The sequence below is a fragment of the Oncorhynchus clarkii genome, chromosome 8 (assembly GCF_045791955.1).
Source record: "Oncorhynchus clarkii lewisi isolate Uvic-CL-2024 chromosome 8, UVic_Ocla_1.0, whole genome shotgun sequence".
In the NCBI taxonomy this organism is placed as follows: Eukaryota; Metazoa; Chordata; class Actinopteri; order Salmoniformes; family Salmonidae; genus Oncorhynchus; species Oncorhynchus clarkii.
The window spans coordinates 8,296,268-8,315,056 of NC_092154.1; the positions used below are offsets into that span (position 1 = coordinate 8,296,268).

Consider the following 18,789-nt stretch of genomic DNA (forward strand, 5'->3'; position numbering starts at 1 on the left):
CGCCCTAGATCGCGACCGACGTGTCTGAATGACGCCCTAGATCGCGACCGACGTGTCTGAATGACGCCCTAGATCGCGACCGACGTGTCTGAATGACGCCCTAGATCGCGACCGACGTGTCTGAATGACGCCCTAGATCGCGACCGACGTGTCTGAATGACGCCCTAGATCGCGACCGACGTGTCTGAATGACGCCCTAGATCGCGTGTCCAACCCATTCCACGGCGGGTTTGAGTATATTTTCATTGCTTCCTTGAACTTGTTTCTGTCCTTTTCTCTCCATCCAAAGCACCACCGCTGTTTTCGCCACCATGACCGAGTGAGTATGTCAACATATATTTAGTCGACGCTTTTATCCCAAAGCGACTTACAGTAGTGGGTTTTCCTATGGGTGGGACTCTAACCTACGACACAGGAACACGTAATATATCAGTGTTTCTGCTGGAGTCGTTTGGCTCATTCGGTGTTTCCGCTGGAGTCGTTTGGCTCATTCAGTGTTTCCGCTAGAGTCGTTTAGCTCATTCAGTGTTTCTGCTGGAGTCGTTTAGCTCATTCAGTGTTTCCGCTAGTCGTTTAGCTCATTCAGTGTTTCTGCTGGAGTCGTTTAGCTCATTCAGTGTTTACGCTGGAGTCGTTTGGCTCATTCAGTGTTTACGCTAGAGTCGTTTAGCTGTGGCACAGCGCCACGGCCCCCCCAAAAAAATATGGAACGTGAAAACGTCTTTCTGTTCACTTTGAAGATGCTGGAACAGTCCACATTTTACTTCCCTTGCAAACAAAATAAGTAATGAATAGACCAATCTGACAGCTCCATAGTAGAATATTTGATCTATTTATCTAGTTGGCTTGTTGTGGTGTGTTCTATGTGAGAGAGATCTCGAGGCGCATTCAAGTTACAAGTGCCATAGGGAGGGAAACCTGCATTCTGACAAACAGTCAATGCACAACAATTGTTTCAATAACAGGTTTAATGGCCTTTGTTAAAAAGATTGGGTTCCCAGCTTTCCTTTCCTACTTTTATTTATTTTTTATCAACTCCATAAATATGTGCGAACTTTACTATTTCAAGCCTGGAGTTTTTAGCAGCGGCATAGCTAAGCACGTTACCGCTCAGCGGTTCAATTAGCTTTGAACGTGTCGGTCTAAATGTAACACGGGTCAAATCTAATCTTAGTCTTAGTTGTGAAATGCATCCAATTACAACCGGTGTAGACTTCACCGTAAAATGCATCCGATTACAACCGGTGTAGACTTCACTGTAAAATGCATCCGATTACAACCGTTGTAGACTTCACTGTAAAATGCTAAGTTACGAGCTTTTTCCCAACAATGCAGAGTTAAAAAGTAGAAATGTTTGTATTAAAAACTGGCTAAATATATATATATTTTTTTAAAGGAGTAACACAATAAAATAACAAGGCTATATACAAGGATTTCCGGTACCGAGTGGATATGCAGCTGTACGAGATAGTTGAGGTAATATGTACATGTAGGTAGGGGTAAAGTGACAAGGCAATGAGGATAGATAATAAACGAGTCAACGTAAATAGTCTGGCTAGCTATTTGATTATCTGTTCATCGGTCTTTGTAAGGTAACTTGGGGTGAAATGCCACCCTACCTCAAATTTTGAGGGAGTGACTTAAAAAAAAAAGAAGTGAGACGGATGACATGTTTAGTTAAATGACCAGGAAGGTGGTTAAGTGCCTATGCATGGATAACAAACAGCGAGTAGCAGCTGAGGAGTGTGACAACATTCCACAGGCCACAATCAACAGCCTGATCAACTCTGTGTGAAAGAGATGGTGGGCACACCAGATACTGACTGGTTGTCTGATCCACACCTCTACAAAAATAAAAAAAAATGTTATCTGTGACCTGCAGATGCATATCTGTATTCTCAGTCATGTGAAATCCATAGATCAGGGCCTAATTCATTCGTTTCAATTGACTGATTTTGCTTATAGAAACTGCAACTAAGTTCAAATATTTTCAAATTGTTGCTTTTATATTTTTGTTCTGTATAATTTACTTACTGCAATTCGGTTACCGGGTGTAAATCCACTTCATTTACAGTAGTTAAATCCAAAATAGTTTTTTTTTTTTTTTTTTATCTCAATGGGGTCATGTTATTAGCTGACACTCCATTCATTCTGCAGATATCTTTAAATCATAATTCGGAGCAGATATTTAAGTTTTAGAAAAACCTGGTTGTATAAAAATCCGAGGGATGATTTTACTGTAATTCCGGTACAAACCTTATCTGCACAGTTGTTCCTGTAAATGTGTTTTTGTAAATTGTTAAAAGTAGTACTTGTGCATGGAGTTGTATGGTTCAACTTTGAAGTCAATATCCATTACTGTGGTATTTGCCCTGCTATGAAACACCTGTGATGCTTTAATATGTGTGTCTGTGTGAGATTACTGTCGTGTCGTGATTTTTATAATTGTACAGTGACCCTGTGATAATGATATGCCAACTGATCCGTGACTAATCCTCAGTACTGAATGGTACTGGCTCTTATCCTCTCTGCCCCCCCCCCCCCCCCCCCCCCCCCCCCACTGGGAGAGGAGGAGGAGTGTCAGGGGTGTGATGTCATACACACAAACACACACTCTTTCTCACACACACACACACACACCACAGTCTAAAGCAGGGGAATGGAAGTGAGAGTGTTACCTTTGGCACCTGCAGATCAACCGTACTGGGCTGAGAGTTAGTACCGTACTGGGAGAGAGCTGATTTTTATTTTGAATTCAGCTGAGAAATCACTCTAAGACGTATTATAGTTTTAAAATGCCAACCGTATTCATAATGTGTTTGATGTTGGAGGGAAAAGTTTTTTTTTTTAAATTAGGTACCCCAACTTATTTAGCTTGTTGCTCTGTGTGTATACTGTGTTATGTTTGTATGTGTCCTATATTAGAATGTGTGCTACCTTGGTGTATGTATCCTAACTGTGTTAAGCTAGCATTAGCAACCATAACGTAGCCTGGTCCCAGATCTGTTTATACTTCTAGCCTACTCCATTGCCCGTTGTCATGGCAACGAGTGACAGGGAGTTGGCGTGATGGCACAAACACACTGGTACTCTGGCTAAACCATGTTGTGGGTAGGCTACATGTATAGATTATTTATCCTCTATTGTTTTCTCCACTCCAGAGTCTTTATGCATTTTCACTATTGTATCGACAAGCATTACGACATGCACACGTATAGATTTACACTCTTGTGTTGTCTCCTCAGGCCCACTGGGTTAGCGTTACTGGGCTATTGATCTTCAGTGTGTTGTCTCCTCAGGCCCACTGGGTTAGTGTTACTGGGTTATTGATCTTCAGTGTGTTGTCTCCTCAGGCCCACTCTATTGAGGGACCAGCACTACCAGTACCTGAAGAAAGGATTACGTCATCTCTCCGATGCTTATGAGGTAGGCCTGTGTACTGCGTGATTTAGTATTTCCCACAAAGCACAGAGTGACGATAGACACTAACCCCCTCCATTAATCTCCACTGGCCTGTGCAGCTGTTGCCTAGTTTAGTCCCAGTACTCTAAAATGGCTGCCTGTAATTCCCTATCCTTACTAGTGTCTGGACGCCAGCAGGCCCTGGCTGTGCTACTGGATTCTACACAGTCTGGAGCTGCTGGAGGAACCTGTGCCCACCGCCATCGCCTCAGAGTAAGTACAGCAACCGTGCGCTACACTAGAGGTAGGCTACCCTGGTCCTGGAGTCACTTCATGTTTTTAATTCAACCGACCTGGAAGACCAGAGATGTGTTGGAATACCCATACGAACATACTGTATACTACGTACTTAATGTATTTACTATTAGTTTGTTGTAGTATACTGTAAACGAACAGTATCTTTTTCAGTGTACTAGCGCTTCGCCTGTCTACCTCGGAAGTTCATGCTGTTGCTATGCAACATCTTGCTAGCTTGTTAGCATAACAAATGACTCGCTACACATCTTACGACTTCATTAAACGATGTCTGTTTGAGAATACACAATGACTATACCACTTTGCTAAGCTAAGAATGACGTGGATAATCATGTCAATAAACGTTAGATAGTTAGCATATAGGTAATATACTGCTAACTAAGTTCCATGTATTAGTAGCCAACTAACGTTAGGTAGATGGCGAACATACCAGAACGTACAAGCCACTGCTGTAATGATATGCGGTTCATGATGCTAGCGTAGCTAACAAACTGTCAGCCGACGTGACTTATTTGAAAAGTCATTACTTTATTACATCGCTTAACATTTTCTTAACATTTTTCATAATTAGTTAAAGCAATGAATTTGTAGCCGCTGCATATTTTCCGCCATTTTTCTTCAAATCTGAAAACGATGTGAAGCCACGCCCATTTCCTGAAGAATTGCATTATGGGCCCCAAAAGCATGGAAGCTTACACTGCTTACACTGCTTATATACTTAGTATTTTGATCAATGTAGTACGACATCTGGGAACTTTTGGCATACAAACTATCTCCATACTGTGACCAATAAGCATACTATATACTCTTATGTCACAAATAGTATGGTTAGTGCAGTTAGTATTTATTTTACCTTTATTTAACTAGACAAGTTAGTTAAGAACAAATTCTTATTTTCAATGACAGCCTAGGAACAGTGGGTTGTCTGCCTGTTCAGGGGCAGAACGACAGATTTGTACCTTGTCAGCTCAGGGGGTTTGAACTTGCAACCTTCCGGTTACTAGTCCAACGCTCTAACCACTAGGCTACCCTGCCAAGTATTGGAACACAGCGCAGCTGAATTAGGACACTCACTGAACTGATCAATTAGCTCAGTTGGTCAGGTGTGGTGTCTAATTGGAACAAAATCCTGCAGTACCTGCGGCTCCTCCGGAACAAGGTCGCCCCACCCACTACGCTACACTACCCACGCTACCCTAACCAAATGCAAGTGTACAAACGATGACTGGTTAGAGCAGCTGCCCTACCATAATACAGACCTACTGGTCATCACTGTCTACCTACTGCGGGTACGTGCAGCCTACTCTGTACCCTGATGCTGGCCAAACAGCCTCTCAACCTACAGCCCTTACAATGCATTTTTATTCCGTTCTCGCCAAACCTCTGGCGCCCGCCTCTGTCTTTTCAGAGTCGGTACGGTGATGCCAGCCAAGACAACCCACTAGCCTCTGTCTCAGCATTGCAATGCCAAGCCAACCCACCGGCTGGCACTGCCCTTAGAATGAATACTGTGGATGTGTTGGGAGGCAGGTAGCCTAGCGGTTAGAGAGTATAATACCCGAGAGGTGAAAACTCTGTCCTTGAGCAAGGCACTTGACCCTAATGTGCTCCAGGGATGCTGTTCTACTGTGGCTGACCTTGTAAAACTACACATTAAACAACACCTATCACACTACTATGACTGACCCTGTAAAACAACACCTATCACACTACTATGACTGACCCTGTACAACAACACCTATCACACTACTATGACTGACCCTGTAAAACAACACTTGGAAACCAATCTGGTGTATGTGACAATAAAACATTGTATAAAATTAAAATAATTATTCAATGACATCCTACTTCCGATATAGTGCACTACTTGGGGGGGGGGGGGGGGGGAGCAGCCTGCCCTGAACGTAGGGACTCTCCAACCCACTGGTGGGTAATACCGGGCTGTCTCAGTCCGGCCAATACCGGGCTGTCTCAGTCCGTGCCCGGTTGTCTCAGTCCGTGCCCGGCTGTCTCAGTCCGTGCCCGGCTGTCTCAGTCCGTGCCCGGCTGTCTCAGTCCGTGCCCGGCTGTCTCAGTCCGTGCCCGGCTGTTCTCAGTCCGTGCCCGGCTGTTCTCAGTCCGTGCCCGGCTGTCTCAGTCCGTGCCCGGTACGGCCCGGTATTGGCTCAGTCCGTACCGGGCTGTCTGTCCGTACCGGGCTGTCTCAGTCCGTACCTGGTTCAAGATTGGTGAAAGAGAGCAAGTTTGAGAGATTAGTTTTGCCTTTTCAGTTTACAATATAAACAGTAGTTTAGGATTTTGTGTGTTACCCTTGACGATGTGATCTGCTTTGCAGTGTGTGTGTGTAACTCACATTGCCCTCTCTGCCCCTCCAGTGTGTGTGTGTAACTCCCATTGCCCTCTCTGCCCCTCCAGTGTAACTCCCATTGCCCTCTCTGCCCCTCCAGTGTGTGTAAGTTCCTGGCGCGGTGTCAGAGTCCTACTGGGGGTTTTGCTGGAGGTCCATGTCAAGCTGCCCACCTGGCTCCCACCTACGCTGCTGTCAACGCACTCTGTATCATCGGCACCCAGGAGGCATACAACATTATCGACAGGTACAGTCACTACAACATTATCGACGGGTACAGTTACTACAACATTATCGACAGGTACTACAACATTATCGACAGGTACTACAACATTATCGACGGGTACAGTCACTACAACATTCTCGACGGGTACAGTCACTACAACATTCTCGACAGGTACAGGTACTACAACATTATCGACAGGTACTACAACATTATCGACAGGTGCAGTCACTACAACATTATCGACGGGTACAGTTATTACAACATTATCGACAGGTACAGTTACTACAACATTATCGACAGGTACAGTTACTACAACATTATCGGCAGGTACAGTTACTACAACATTATCGACAGGTACAGTTATTACTACAACATTATCGACAGGTGCAGTCGTTACAACATTATCGACGGGTGCAGTCGTTACAATATTATCGACGGGTGCAGTCGTTACAACATTATCGACGGGTGCAGTCGTTACAACATTATCGACGGGTGCAGTCGTTACAACATTATCGACGGGTGCAGTCGTTACAACATTATCGACGGGTGCAGTCGTTACAACATTATCGACGGGTGCAGTCGTTACAACATTATCGGCGGGTGCAGTCGTTACAACATTATCGGCGGGTGCAGTCGTTACAACATTATCGGCGGGTGCAGTCGTTACAACATTATCGACGGGTGCAGTCGTTACAACATTATCGACGGGTGCAGTCGTTACAACATTATCGACGGGTGCAGTCGTTACAACATTATCGACGGGTGCAGTCGTTACGACATTATCGACGGGTGCAGTCGTTACGACATTATCGACGGGTGCAGTCGTTACGACATTATCGACGGGTGCAGTCGTTACGACATTATCGACGGGTGCAGTCGTTACGACATTATCGACGGGTGCAGTCGTTACGACATTATCGACGGGTGCAGTCGTTACGACATTATCGACGGGTGCAGTCGTTACGACATTATCGACGGGTGCAGTCGTTACGACATTATCGACGGGTGCAGTCGTTACGACATTATCGACGGGTGCAGTCGTTACGACATTATCGACGGGTGCAGTCGTTACGACATTATCGACGGGTGCAGTCGTTACGACATTATCGACGGGTGCCGTCGTTACGACATTATCGACGGGTGCCGTCGTTACGACATTATCGACGGGTGCCGTCGTTACGACATTATCGACGGGTGCCGTCGTTACGACATTATCGACGGGTGCCGTCGTTACGACATTATCGACGGGTGCCGTCGTTACGACATTATCGACGGGTGCCGTCGTTACGACATTATCGACGGGTGCCGTCGTTGCGGCATTATCGGCGGGTGCCGTCGTTGCGGCATTATCGGCGGGTGCAGTCGTTGCGGCATTATCGGCGGGTACAGTCGTTGCGGCATTATCGACGGGTACAGTCGTTGCGGCATTATCGACGGGTACAGTCACCTCTGTTACTACAACATCAAAAGAAAGAAATCACATAAAACAACCAATTCTCGGGTGCTTCCCGAGTGGCACAGTGGTCGAAGGCAGTGCTAGAGGCGTCACTACAGACCTTTTTCTTCAAACAATTTGTCTCTAGTGTCTGCCAACCGAACGTTGTGACGACTGAGGGTGACACTCTCTTTCCTCTTCACTCTCAGGGAGAAGCTGCTCTCCTTCCTGTTCTCTGTGAAGCAGCCAGATGGGTCCTTTGTGATGCACATAGGAGGAGAGGTGGACGTCAGGTGAGAGACGAAGTTGAGCAGCCTTCCATCGCCATGGTTTCACTGTTAGTGGAGCAGACATCACTGATATGTGATAACAATGTTTCTCTTCTTCTCTCTTTCAAATCAAATTGTATTAGTCACATGCGCCGAATACAACAGGTGTAGGCCTCACAGTGAAATGCTTACTTTCTCGCTCTGTCTCACACTCTGTGTCTCTCTCTCTCTCGCTCGGTCTCTCTCTCGCTCTGTGTGTCTCGTGCTGTATGTACAATGTAGATATTGCCAAAGCTTACTTTGGGGATTTGCAATATTAACCATTTAATCAACAATATTGTCAACAGTAACAACAATAAACGGACAAAATAACCATACATTGAACAATAAGCACAAAGGACATGTGCAGGTTGATTGGTCTGTCAGACACTGTCCCTCATCTTATGGCAGGAAGCATTGTAGTGTGCTTCCAGCCCACAGCTCTCTGCGTCCTCCCCCATCAGGACGGGTAGCCTATTCTCATCAGAGGGTTTCAAATTTGTGGAAATGAAACTCTTAATTGTTTTATATTTTTTTACATTTTGTCAGGAATTGCAGCTCTGTCTCTCTCGGGTTCCGCTGATGGAAAAATGGCGCTGGAGGAGATGGCCTCCGTTTTACGGTCTCCTAACCAATTGTGCTATTATGTGGTTTTTTTTTGCGATATTTGTAATTTATTTTGTACATAATGTTTCTGCAACCGTATCTTATGGCAGAAAAGAGTTTCTGGATATCAGGACAGAGATCACGCACCTCGGATTAGACAAAGAGCTTCTGGATATCAGGACAGCGATCACGCACCTCGGATTAGACAAAGAGCTTCTGGATATCAGGACGGCGATCACTCACCTCGGATTAGACAAAGAGCTTCTGGATATCAGGACAGTGATCACTCACCTCGGATTAGACAAAGAGCTTCTGGATATCAGGACAGAGATCACGCACCTCGGATTAGACAAAGAGCTTCTGGATATCAGGACGGCGATCACTCACCTCGGATTAGACAAAGAGCTTCTGGATATCAGGACAGTGATCACTCACCTCGGATTAGACAAAGAGCTTCTGGATATCAGGACAGAGATCACGCACCTCGGATTAGACAAAGAGCTTCTGGATATCAGGACAGCGATCACGCACCTCGGATTAGACAAATAGCTTCTGGATATCAGGACAGCGATCACTCACCTCGGATTAGACAAAGAGCTTCTGGATATCAGGACAGCGATCACGCACCTCGGATTAGACAGATTTTTTCAACAACAACAACAAGCAGGACTCACATGATATTCTCCAAACACCCCGCAGGGCAGACATCCCAATTATTCGCATAAGGAAGCGACGAGTAGTGCCGGATGCCTCGTCCAGATCCGCAGAAGCCGAGTAGGAAAGCTGCCGTTACCGTCAATATTACTCACCAACGTGCAATCATTGGACAATAAACTAGATGAGGTACGATCACGAATATCCTACCAACGGGACATCAAAAACTGTAACATCTTATGTTTCACGGAATCGTGGCGGAATGACGACATGGATATTCAGCTAGCGGGATACACGCTGCACCAGAAAGATAGAACAGAACGAGACGAGGGGGGTCTGTGCATATTTGTCAACAACAGCTGGTGCACGAAATCTAAAGAAGTCTCTAGATTTTGCTCTCCTGAAGTTGAGTATATTGTGATGAACTGCAGGCCACTACTTGCCTAGACAGTTCTCAGCTATACTTTTCGTGGCTGTTTATTTACCACCACAGACAGATGCTGGCACTAAGACCAAACTCAGACAGCTGTATAAATGTGCAACTAAGGGGGAAAAAAATTCTAGATAACCTGTTCTCCACACACCACAACTCTATCCTCCTGATTCCTGCTTACAAGCAAACATTAAAGCAGGAAGCACCAGTGACTAGATCAATAAAAAAAGTGGTCAGATGAAGCAGATGCCAAACTGCAGGACTGTTTTGCTAGAACAGACTAGAACATGTTCTGGGATTCTTCCGATGGCATTGAGTAGTACATCACATCAGTCGCTGGCTTTATCAATAAGTGCATTGAGGACGTCGTCCCTACAGTGACTGTACGTACACACCCCAACCAGAAGCCATGGATAACAGGCAACATTCGCACTGAGCTAAAGGGTAGAGCTGCGGCTTTCAAGGTGCAGGACTCTAACCCAGAAGCTTACATTAAATCCTGCAATGGCCTGCGACGAACCATCAAACAGGCAAAGCATCAATACAGGACTAAGATTGAATCATACTACAACAGCTCAGACACTCGTCGGATGTGGCAGGGCTTACAAACTATTATAGACTACAAAGGGAAGCACAGCCGTGAGCTGCCCAGTGACACAAGCCTTCCAGACGAGCTAAATCACTTCTATGCTCGCTTCGAGGCAAGCAACACTGAGGCATGCATGAGAGCATTAGCTGTTCCAGACGACTGTGTGATCACGCTCTCCGTAGCCGACGTGGGTAAGACATTTAAACAGGTCAACATTTACTCTGTGGGGCCAGATGGATTACCAGGACGTGTACTCTGCTCCGGGCATGTGCTGACCAACTGGCAGGTGTCTTCACTGACATTTTCAACATGTCCCTGATTTGAGTCTGTAATACCAACATGCTTCAAGCAGACCACCATAGTCCCTGTGCCCAAGAACACAAAGGCATCCTGCCTACATGACTACAGACCCGTAGCACTCACGTCTGTAGCCATGAAGTGCTTTGAAAGGTTGGTAATGGCTCACATCAACACCATTATCCCAGAAACCCTAGACCCACTCCAATTTGCATACCGCCCAAACAGATCCACAGATGATGCAATCTCTATTGCACATTGCCCTTTCCCACCTGGACAAAAGGAACACCTATGTGAGAATGCTATTCATTGACTACAGCTCAGCGTTCAACACCATAGTGCCCTCAAAGCTCATCAATATGCTAAGGACTAAACACCTCCCTCTGCAACTGGATCCTGGACTTCCTGACGGGCTGCCCCCAGGTGGTGAGGGTAGGTAGCAACACATCTGCCACGCTGATCCACTGGAGCTCCCCAGGGGTGCGTGCTCAGTCCCCTCCTGTACTCCCTGTTCACCCAGGACTGCATGGCCAAGCACAACTCCAAAACCATCATTAAGCTTGCAGACGACACAACAGTGGTAGGCCTGATCACCGACAACGACGAGACAGCCTATAGGGAGGAGGTCAGAGACCTGGCTGGGTGGTGCCAGAATAACAACCTATCCCTCAACATAACCAAAAATAAGGAGATGATTGTGGACTACAGGAAAAGGAGGACCGAGCACGTCCCCATTCTCATCGACGGGGCTGTAGTGGAGCAGGTTGAGAGCTTCAAGTTCCTAGGTGTCCACATCAACAACAAACTAGAATGGTCCAAACATGGTCTCTTTCGTTATCTCTTTCTTGGTCTCTCTCTGTGTTGTAGGAGTACGTACTGTGTATTAAGCCCTACCTCCCTCTCTCTCTGTGTTGTAGCAGTACTTACTGTGTATTAAGCACTACCTCTCTCTGTGTGTTGTAGGAGTACTTACTGTGTATTAAGCCCTACCTCTCTCTCTGTGTTGCAGGAGTACTTACTGTGTATTAATCCCTACCTCTCTCTCTGTGTTGCAGGAGTACTTACTGTGTATTAAGCCCCCCCCCTCTCTCTCTGTGTTGTAGGAGTACATACTGTGTATTAAGCCCCACCCCTCTCTCTCTGTGTTGTAGGAGTACGTACTGTGCTGCATCAGTGGCGTCTCTCACCAACATCATGACACCCACTCTGTTCCAGGACACTCCCACGTGGATTGTCAGGTACTGTAGTATAGAGCTCAGCCAGACCACGTATTTCATGTCTGTCTATCGAACTGGTGTTCCTTTTTTATAATAAACATTGCAGTGACATCATAAGAATAGGACAGTCATACTGTGAGTTAAATGGACTATAATAATTACAAGGGTTTGGTCCCCTATACTTTAGAAAAATAACTTCGTAATGATCATGTGTTTACACCGTTCTGTAGAAAGACAGTGAATGCCTACCATGATGTCTTCCTCATGCCTACCCACTCTCTGCTACCATGATGTCTCCTTCCTGTCTTCCTCATGCCTACTCACTCTCTGCTACCATGATGTCTCCTTCCTGTCTTCGTCATGCCTACCCACTCTCTGCTACCATGTTCTCTTCCTCATGCCTACCCACTCTCTGCTACCATGTTCTCTTCCTCATGCCTACTCACTGTCTGCTACCATGATGTCTCCTTCCTGTCTTCCTCATGCCTACTCACTGTCTGCTACCATGATGTCTCCTTCCTGTCTTCCTCATGCCTACTCAGTGTCTGCTATCATGTCTCCTTCCTGTCTTCCTCATGCCTACTCAGTGTCTGCTACCATGATGTCTCCTTCCTGTCTTCCTCATGCCTACTCACTGTCGGCTACCATGATGTCTCCTTCCTGTCTTCCTCATGCCTACTCAGTGTCTGCTACCATGATGTCTCCTTCCTGTCTTCCTCATGCCTACTCAGTGTCTGCTACCATGATGTCTCCTTCCTGTCTTCCTCATGCCTACTCACTGTCTGCTACCATGATGTCTTCCTCATGCCTACTCACTGTCGGCTACCATGATGTCTTCCTCATGCCTACTCACTGTCTGCTACCATGATGTCTTCCTCATGCCTACTCACTGTCGGCTACCATGTTGTCTCCTTCCTGTCCTCCTCCAGCTGTCAGAACTGGGAGGGGGGTCTAGGGGGCGTCCCGGGGCTAGAGGCCCATGGAGGGTACACCTTCTGTGGGATGGCTGCCATGGTCATCCTGGGGAAAGAGCACATGCTGGATCTCAAGTCTCTGCTGGTGAGTCACCAACATCACAGGTTCCACGTCTTGTTTCCTTTGGTTTCCGATTTGTGTAATGGACTGTAACACTTTATAAAAAGATAGTTAGTTATACATCATTTTGAACAGGGAGGCTTTGAGCCAAGCATTGCTTTCAGTTCTATCCAGACCTCAAGTCTCCACCTCTTTTCTGAACCGAGTCAACCATTCAGCTACATTAATGCTTCCAGTTCTATCCAGACCCCAAGTCTCCTCCTCTTTTCTGAACCGAGTCAACCATTCAGCTACAGCAATGCTTCCAGTTCTATCCAGACCCCAAGTCTCCTCCTCTTTTCTGAACCGAGTCAACCATTCAGCTACAGCAATGCTTTCAGTTCTGTCCAGAACTCCACTCACACGTCCAATGTCACTGTGTCCTCTCTGCAGAGGTATCCCATGTCACTACTTCCCCATTTTCTTGATCAGCATTTGACTGAAGTGATGAGGATGCGCAGAGGCCGGGTCGGTCAGAAGTTGTACACTATATAGGGAAGAGGGTGCCATTTTGGACTCCGCCCAGGTCCATGGGCTGACGTGTAGATCAATCCCCCAAAACTACCAGAACAGTAGGAACCCTCAAGCACCAGTCCTCACCCCTCTGGCCACCCGTCCTCACCGCTCTGGCCACCCGTCCTCACCGCTCTGGCCACCCGTCCTCACCGCTCTGGCCACCCGTCCTCACCGCTCTGGCCACCCGTCCTCACCGCTCTGGCCACCCGTCCTCACCGCTCTGGCCACCCGTCCTCACCGCTCTGGCCACCCGTCCTCACCGCTCTGGCCACCCGTCCTCACCGCTCTGGCCACCCGTCCTCACCGCTCTGGCCACCCGTCCTCACCGCTCTGGCCACCCGTCCTCACCGCTCTGGCCACCCGTCCTCACCGCTCTGGCCACCCGTCCTCACCGCTCTGGCCACCCGTCCTCACCGCTCTGGCCACCCGTCCTCACCGCTCTGGCCACCCGTCCTCACCGCTCTGGCCACCCGTCCGCACCGCTCTGGCCACCCGTCCGCACCGCTCTGGCCACCCGTCCTCACCGCTCTGGCCACCCGTCCTCACCGCTCTGGCCACCCGTCCTCACCGCTCTGGCCACCCGTCCTCACCGCTCTGGCCACCCGTCCTCACCGCTCTGGCCACCCGTCCTCACCGCTCTGGCCACCCGTCCTCACCGCTCTGGCCACCCGTCCGCACCGCTCTGGCCACCCGTCCGCACCGCTCTGGCCACCCGTCCTCACCGCTCTGGCCACCAGTCCTCACCGCTCTGGCCTCCAGTCCTCACCGCTCTGGCCTCCAGTCCTCACCGCTCTGGCCACCCGTCCTCACCGCTCTGGCCACCCGTCTTCACTGCTCTGGCCACCCGTCTTCACTGCTCTGGCCACCAGTCCTCACCGCTCTGGCCACCAGTCCTCACCGCTCTGGCCACCAGTCCTCACCGCTCTGGCCACCAGTCCTCACCGCTCTGGCCACCAGTCCTCACCGCTCTGGCCTCCAGTCCTCACCGCTCTGGCCTCCAGTCCTCACCGCTAAGTACAGCTCTCAGAACAGGTCCTATTCACTAGACATTAAACAGAAGAGAACTCACAAACGGGGAGGGAATTTGTTCTATAAGAACAATGTTTTTGTTTTCATATTTTTTTTTTTAAACAGAAACTGTAATTGCAGTTGGAGAGTGAAACCTGTCAAGTTTTCTTCCCCAGCTTCAGAAACAGAGACACGACTGAGGACTCCAGCTGGTATTTAAACCAATTCCATAATGATTCAGTCCAGTTCTCGTGCTTTGGAAAGATTCCCAATTAGTCGTTGCTATAGCAACCACGTCCACATTTTTCAAATATCAATTCATGTTAGACCCTCTCTGATAGGAACCTCATGGGGATTTAATCATCTGGCTAGTTTTAAAGTGTCAACACCAAGATGGCGTAGCAGTAGGACGTATTGTCGTGTAGTGTCCCTTGTATATATCGTTTGTTTTCGTTTTTTTCTTCACATATCTTTAAAACTTTTTGCTGAACCTCAACTTCTTCTAAATACTCTCCTGCAACCCGCCTCACCCAACGTAGCTATTTCTCCTAAAGTATTTATATTTACTTCGGACCTGGAACCCCTCAACTGAAGCTAGCCAACGAACTACCAGCTTCAGCAAAACATTGCTAGCGGTCTTCAGCTAACCGGTCATCAGCTAACCTTTAGCTAACCTTTAGCTCGGAAAGCTCTCGCCAGTTCGAACAACGCGACTCTAACCAGAGCATAACGGACCTATTTATTATTTTATTTTATTTTTCATCCCCGGATTCCCATCGCAAACGGAACATTTTGAGCTCCTGGGCTACAATATCCAGACCCACGACCGGTCCATCGATGTCACTGCATGAAGAGGAATAAACAGATACCCCCATCGCGACGTCCCCAAAGGCTAACTCTCTAGCCCTTGCTATCTCCTTGCTTGCAAATTCGGCCTGCTAACTGCTAGCTTGTTTAGCCCGGTCCGCTAACTGCTACCGTGTTTAGCACCGTCTACTAACTGTTAGCTTGTTAGCACAGGCCTGCTAACCGTCTGAATCGCCGCGTCCCAAACACTCACTGAACCCATATTTACTTTCTACCCCTTTTCGATTCTTAATTTGTTTATACCTTCCGGTAACCTGCCTCACCCAATGTGATACGGAACCGCTATTATCTTTACATTTTTAGAACACACTCAAGAACCTCCAGAAGCTAACCAGCTAACTGGCTACAAGCTATTTGGTCATTGTTAGTTTTTTAACCTGGATAACACTCGCCAGTCCAGCTTCCCTGCCCCATCCACCGCTGCCCCTTGGACACTGATCACTTGGCTACATAGCTGATGCATGCTGGACTGTCCATTAATCACGGTAATCCATTCTGCTTGTTTATGTTTTATCTGTCGGCCCCAGCCGCACTTAGGCTCTGTGTGTAGTTAATCCGACCCTCTGCCTAATCAATCGCCATTCTACCTGCTGTTGTTGTGCTAGCTGATTAGCTGTTGTCTCACCTACTGTTTTAGCTAGCTCTCCCAATTCAACACCTGTGATTACTGTATGCCTTGCTGTATGTCTCTCTCAAATGTCAATATGCCTTGTATACTGTTGTGCAGGTTAGTTATCATTGTTTTAGTTTACAATGGAGCCCCTAGTTCCACTCTTTATACCCCTGTTACCTCCTTTGTCCCACCCCCCACACATGCGGTGACCTCACCCATTACAACCAGCATGTCCAGAGATACAACCTCTCTCATCATCACCCAGTGCCTGGGCTTACCTCCGCTGTACCCGCACCCCACCATACCCCTGTTTGCGCATTATGCCCTGAATATATTCTACCATGCCCAGAAACCTGCTCCTCTTATTCTCTGTCCCCAACGCCCTAGGCGACCAGTTTTGATAGCCTTCAGCCGCACCCTCATACTACTCCTTCTCTGTTCCGCGGGTGATGTGGAGGTAAACCCAGGCCCTGCATGTCCCCAGGCACCCTCATTTGTTGACTTCTGTGATCGAAAAAGCCTTGGTTTCATGCATGTCAACATCAGAAGCCTCCTCCCTAAGTTTGTCTTACTCACTGCTCTAGCACACTCTGCTAACCCTGATGTCCTTGCCGTGTCTGAATCCTGGCTCAGGAAGGCCACCAAAAATTCGGAGATTTCCATACCCAACTATAACATCTTCCGTCAAGATAGAACTGCCAAAGGAGGAGGAGTTGCAGTCTACTGCAGAGAGAGCCTGCAAAGTAATGTCATACTTTCCAGGTCCATACCCAAACAGTTCGAACTACTAATTTTGAAAATTACTCTCTCCAGAAATAAGTCTCTCACTGTTGCCGCCTGCTACCGACCCCCCTCAGCTCCCAGCTGTGCCCTGGACACCATTTGTGAATTGATCGCCCCCCATCTAGCTTCAGAGTTTGTTCTGTTAGGTGACCTAAACTGGGATATGCTTAACACCCCGGCAGTCCTACAATCTAAGCTAGATGCCCTCAATCTCACTCAAATCATCAAGGAACCCACCAGGTACAACCCTAACTCTGTAAACAAGGGCACCCTCATTGACGTCATCCTGACCAACTGGCCCTCCAAATACACCTCCGCTGTCTTCAACCAGGATCTCAGCGATCACTGCCTCATTGCCTGTATCCGCTACGGAGCCGCAGTCAAACGACCACCCCTCATCACTGTCAAACGCTCCCTAAAACACTTCTGTGAGCAGGCCTTTCTAATCGACCTGGCCCGGGTATCCTGGAAGGACATTGACCTCATCCCGTCAGTTGAGGATGCCTGGTCTTTCTTTAAAAGTAACTTCCTCACCATTTTAGATAAGCATGCTCCGTTCAAAAAATGCAGAACTAAGAACAGATATAGCCCCTGGTTCACTCCAGACCTGACTGCCCTCGACCAGCACAAAAACATCCTGTGGCGGACTGCACTAACATCGAACAGTCCCCGCGATATGCAACTGTTCAGGGAAGTCAGGAACCAATACACACAGTCAGTCAGGAAAGCTAAAGCCAACTTCTTCAGGCAGAAGTTTGCATCCTGTAGCTCCAACTCCAAAAAGTTCTGGGACACTGTGAAGTCCATGGAGAACAAGAGCACCTCCTCCCAGCTGCCCACTGCACTGAGGCTAGGTAACACGGTCACCACCGATAAATCCATGATTATCGAAAACTTCAACAAGCATTTCTCAACGGCTGGCCATGCCTTCCGCCTGGCTACTCCAACCTCGTCCAACAGCTCCCCCCCCCCCCGCAGCTACTCGCCCAAGCCTCTCCAGGTTCTCCTTTACCCAAATCCAGATAGCAGATGTTCTGAAAGAGCTGCAAAACCTGGACCCGTACAAATCAGCTGGGCTTGACAATCTGGACCCTCTATTCCTGAAACTATCCGCCGCCATTGTCGCAACCCCTATTACCAGCCTGTTCAACCTCTCTTTCATATCGTCTGAGATCCCCAAGGATTGGAAAGCTGCCGCAGTCATCCCCCTCTTCAAAGGGGGCGACACCCTGGACCCAAACTGTTACAGACCAATATCCATCCTGCCCTGCCTATCTAAGGTCTTCGAAAGCCAAGTCAACAAACAGATCACTGACCATCTTGAATCCCACCGTACCTTCTCCGCTGTGCAATCTGGTTTCCGAGCTGGTCACGGGTGTACCTCAGCCACGCTCAAGGTACTAAACGATATCATAACCGCCATCGATAAAAGACAGTACTGTGCAGCCGTCTTCATAGACCTTGCCAAGGCTTTCGACTCTGTCAATCACCGTATTCTTATTGGCAGACTCAGTAGCCTCGGTTTTTCGGATGACTGCCTTGCCTGGTTCACCAATTACTTTGCAGACAGAGTTCAGTGTGTCAAATCGGAGGGCATGCTGTCCGGTCCTCTGGCAGTCTCTATGGGGGTGCCACAGGGTTCAATTCTCGGGCCGACTCTTTTCTCTGTATATATCAATGATGTTTCTCATGCTGCGGGCGATTCCCTGATCCACCTCTACGCAGACGACACCATTCTATATACTTCCGGCCCGTCCTTGGACACTGTGCTATCTAACCTCCAAACGAGCTTCAATGCCATACAGCACTCCTTCCGTGGCCTCCAACTGCTCTTAAACGCTAGTAAAACCAAATGCATGCTTTTCAACCGTTCGCTGCCTGCACCCGCACGCCTGACCAGCATCACCACCCTGGATGGTTCCGACCTTGAATATGTGGACATCTATAAGTACCTAGGTGTCTGGCTAGACTCTAAACTCTCCTTCCAGACCCATATCAAACATCTCCAATCGAAAATCAAATCAAGAGTCGGCTTTCTATTCCGCAACAAAGCCTCCTTCACTCACGCCGCCAAACTTACCCTAGTAAAACTGACTATC

The 18,789-nt window shown here is 47.9% G+C and overlaps 1 protein-coding gene across 1 annotated transcript in view; it reads left to right on the forward strand.

The window, feature by feature from the left end:
• The window catches only part of LOC139414903 (farnesyltransferase, CAAX box, subunit beta), a 38,212-nt gene that overhangs the window by 2,441 nt on the left and 16,982 nt on the right, over positions 1-18,789 (forward strand). The window contains exons 3-8 of the mRNA XM_071162511.1: positions 3,354-3,426; positions 3,584-3,675; positions 6,165-6,311; positions 7,935-8,018; positions 11,764-11,850; positions 12,759-12,888. Coding sequence (XP_071018612.1) covers positions 3,354-3,426; positions 3,584-3,675; positions 6,165-6,311; positions 7,935-8,018; positions 11,764-11,850; positions 12,759-12,888 — 613 coding nt within the window. The remainder of the gene's footprint in view (positions 1-3,353; positions 3,427-3,583; positions 3,676-6,164; positions 6,312-7,934; positions 8,019-11,763; positions 11,851-12,758; positions 12,889-18,789) is intronic.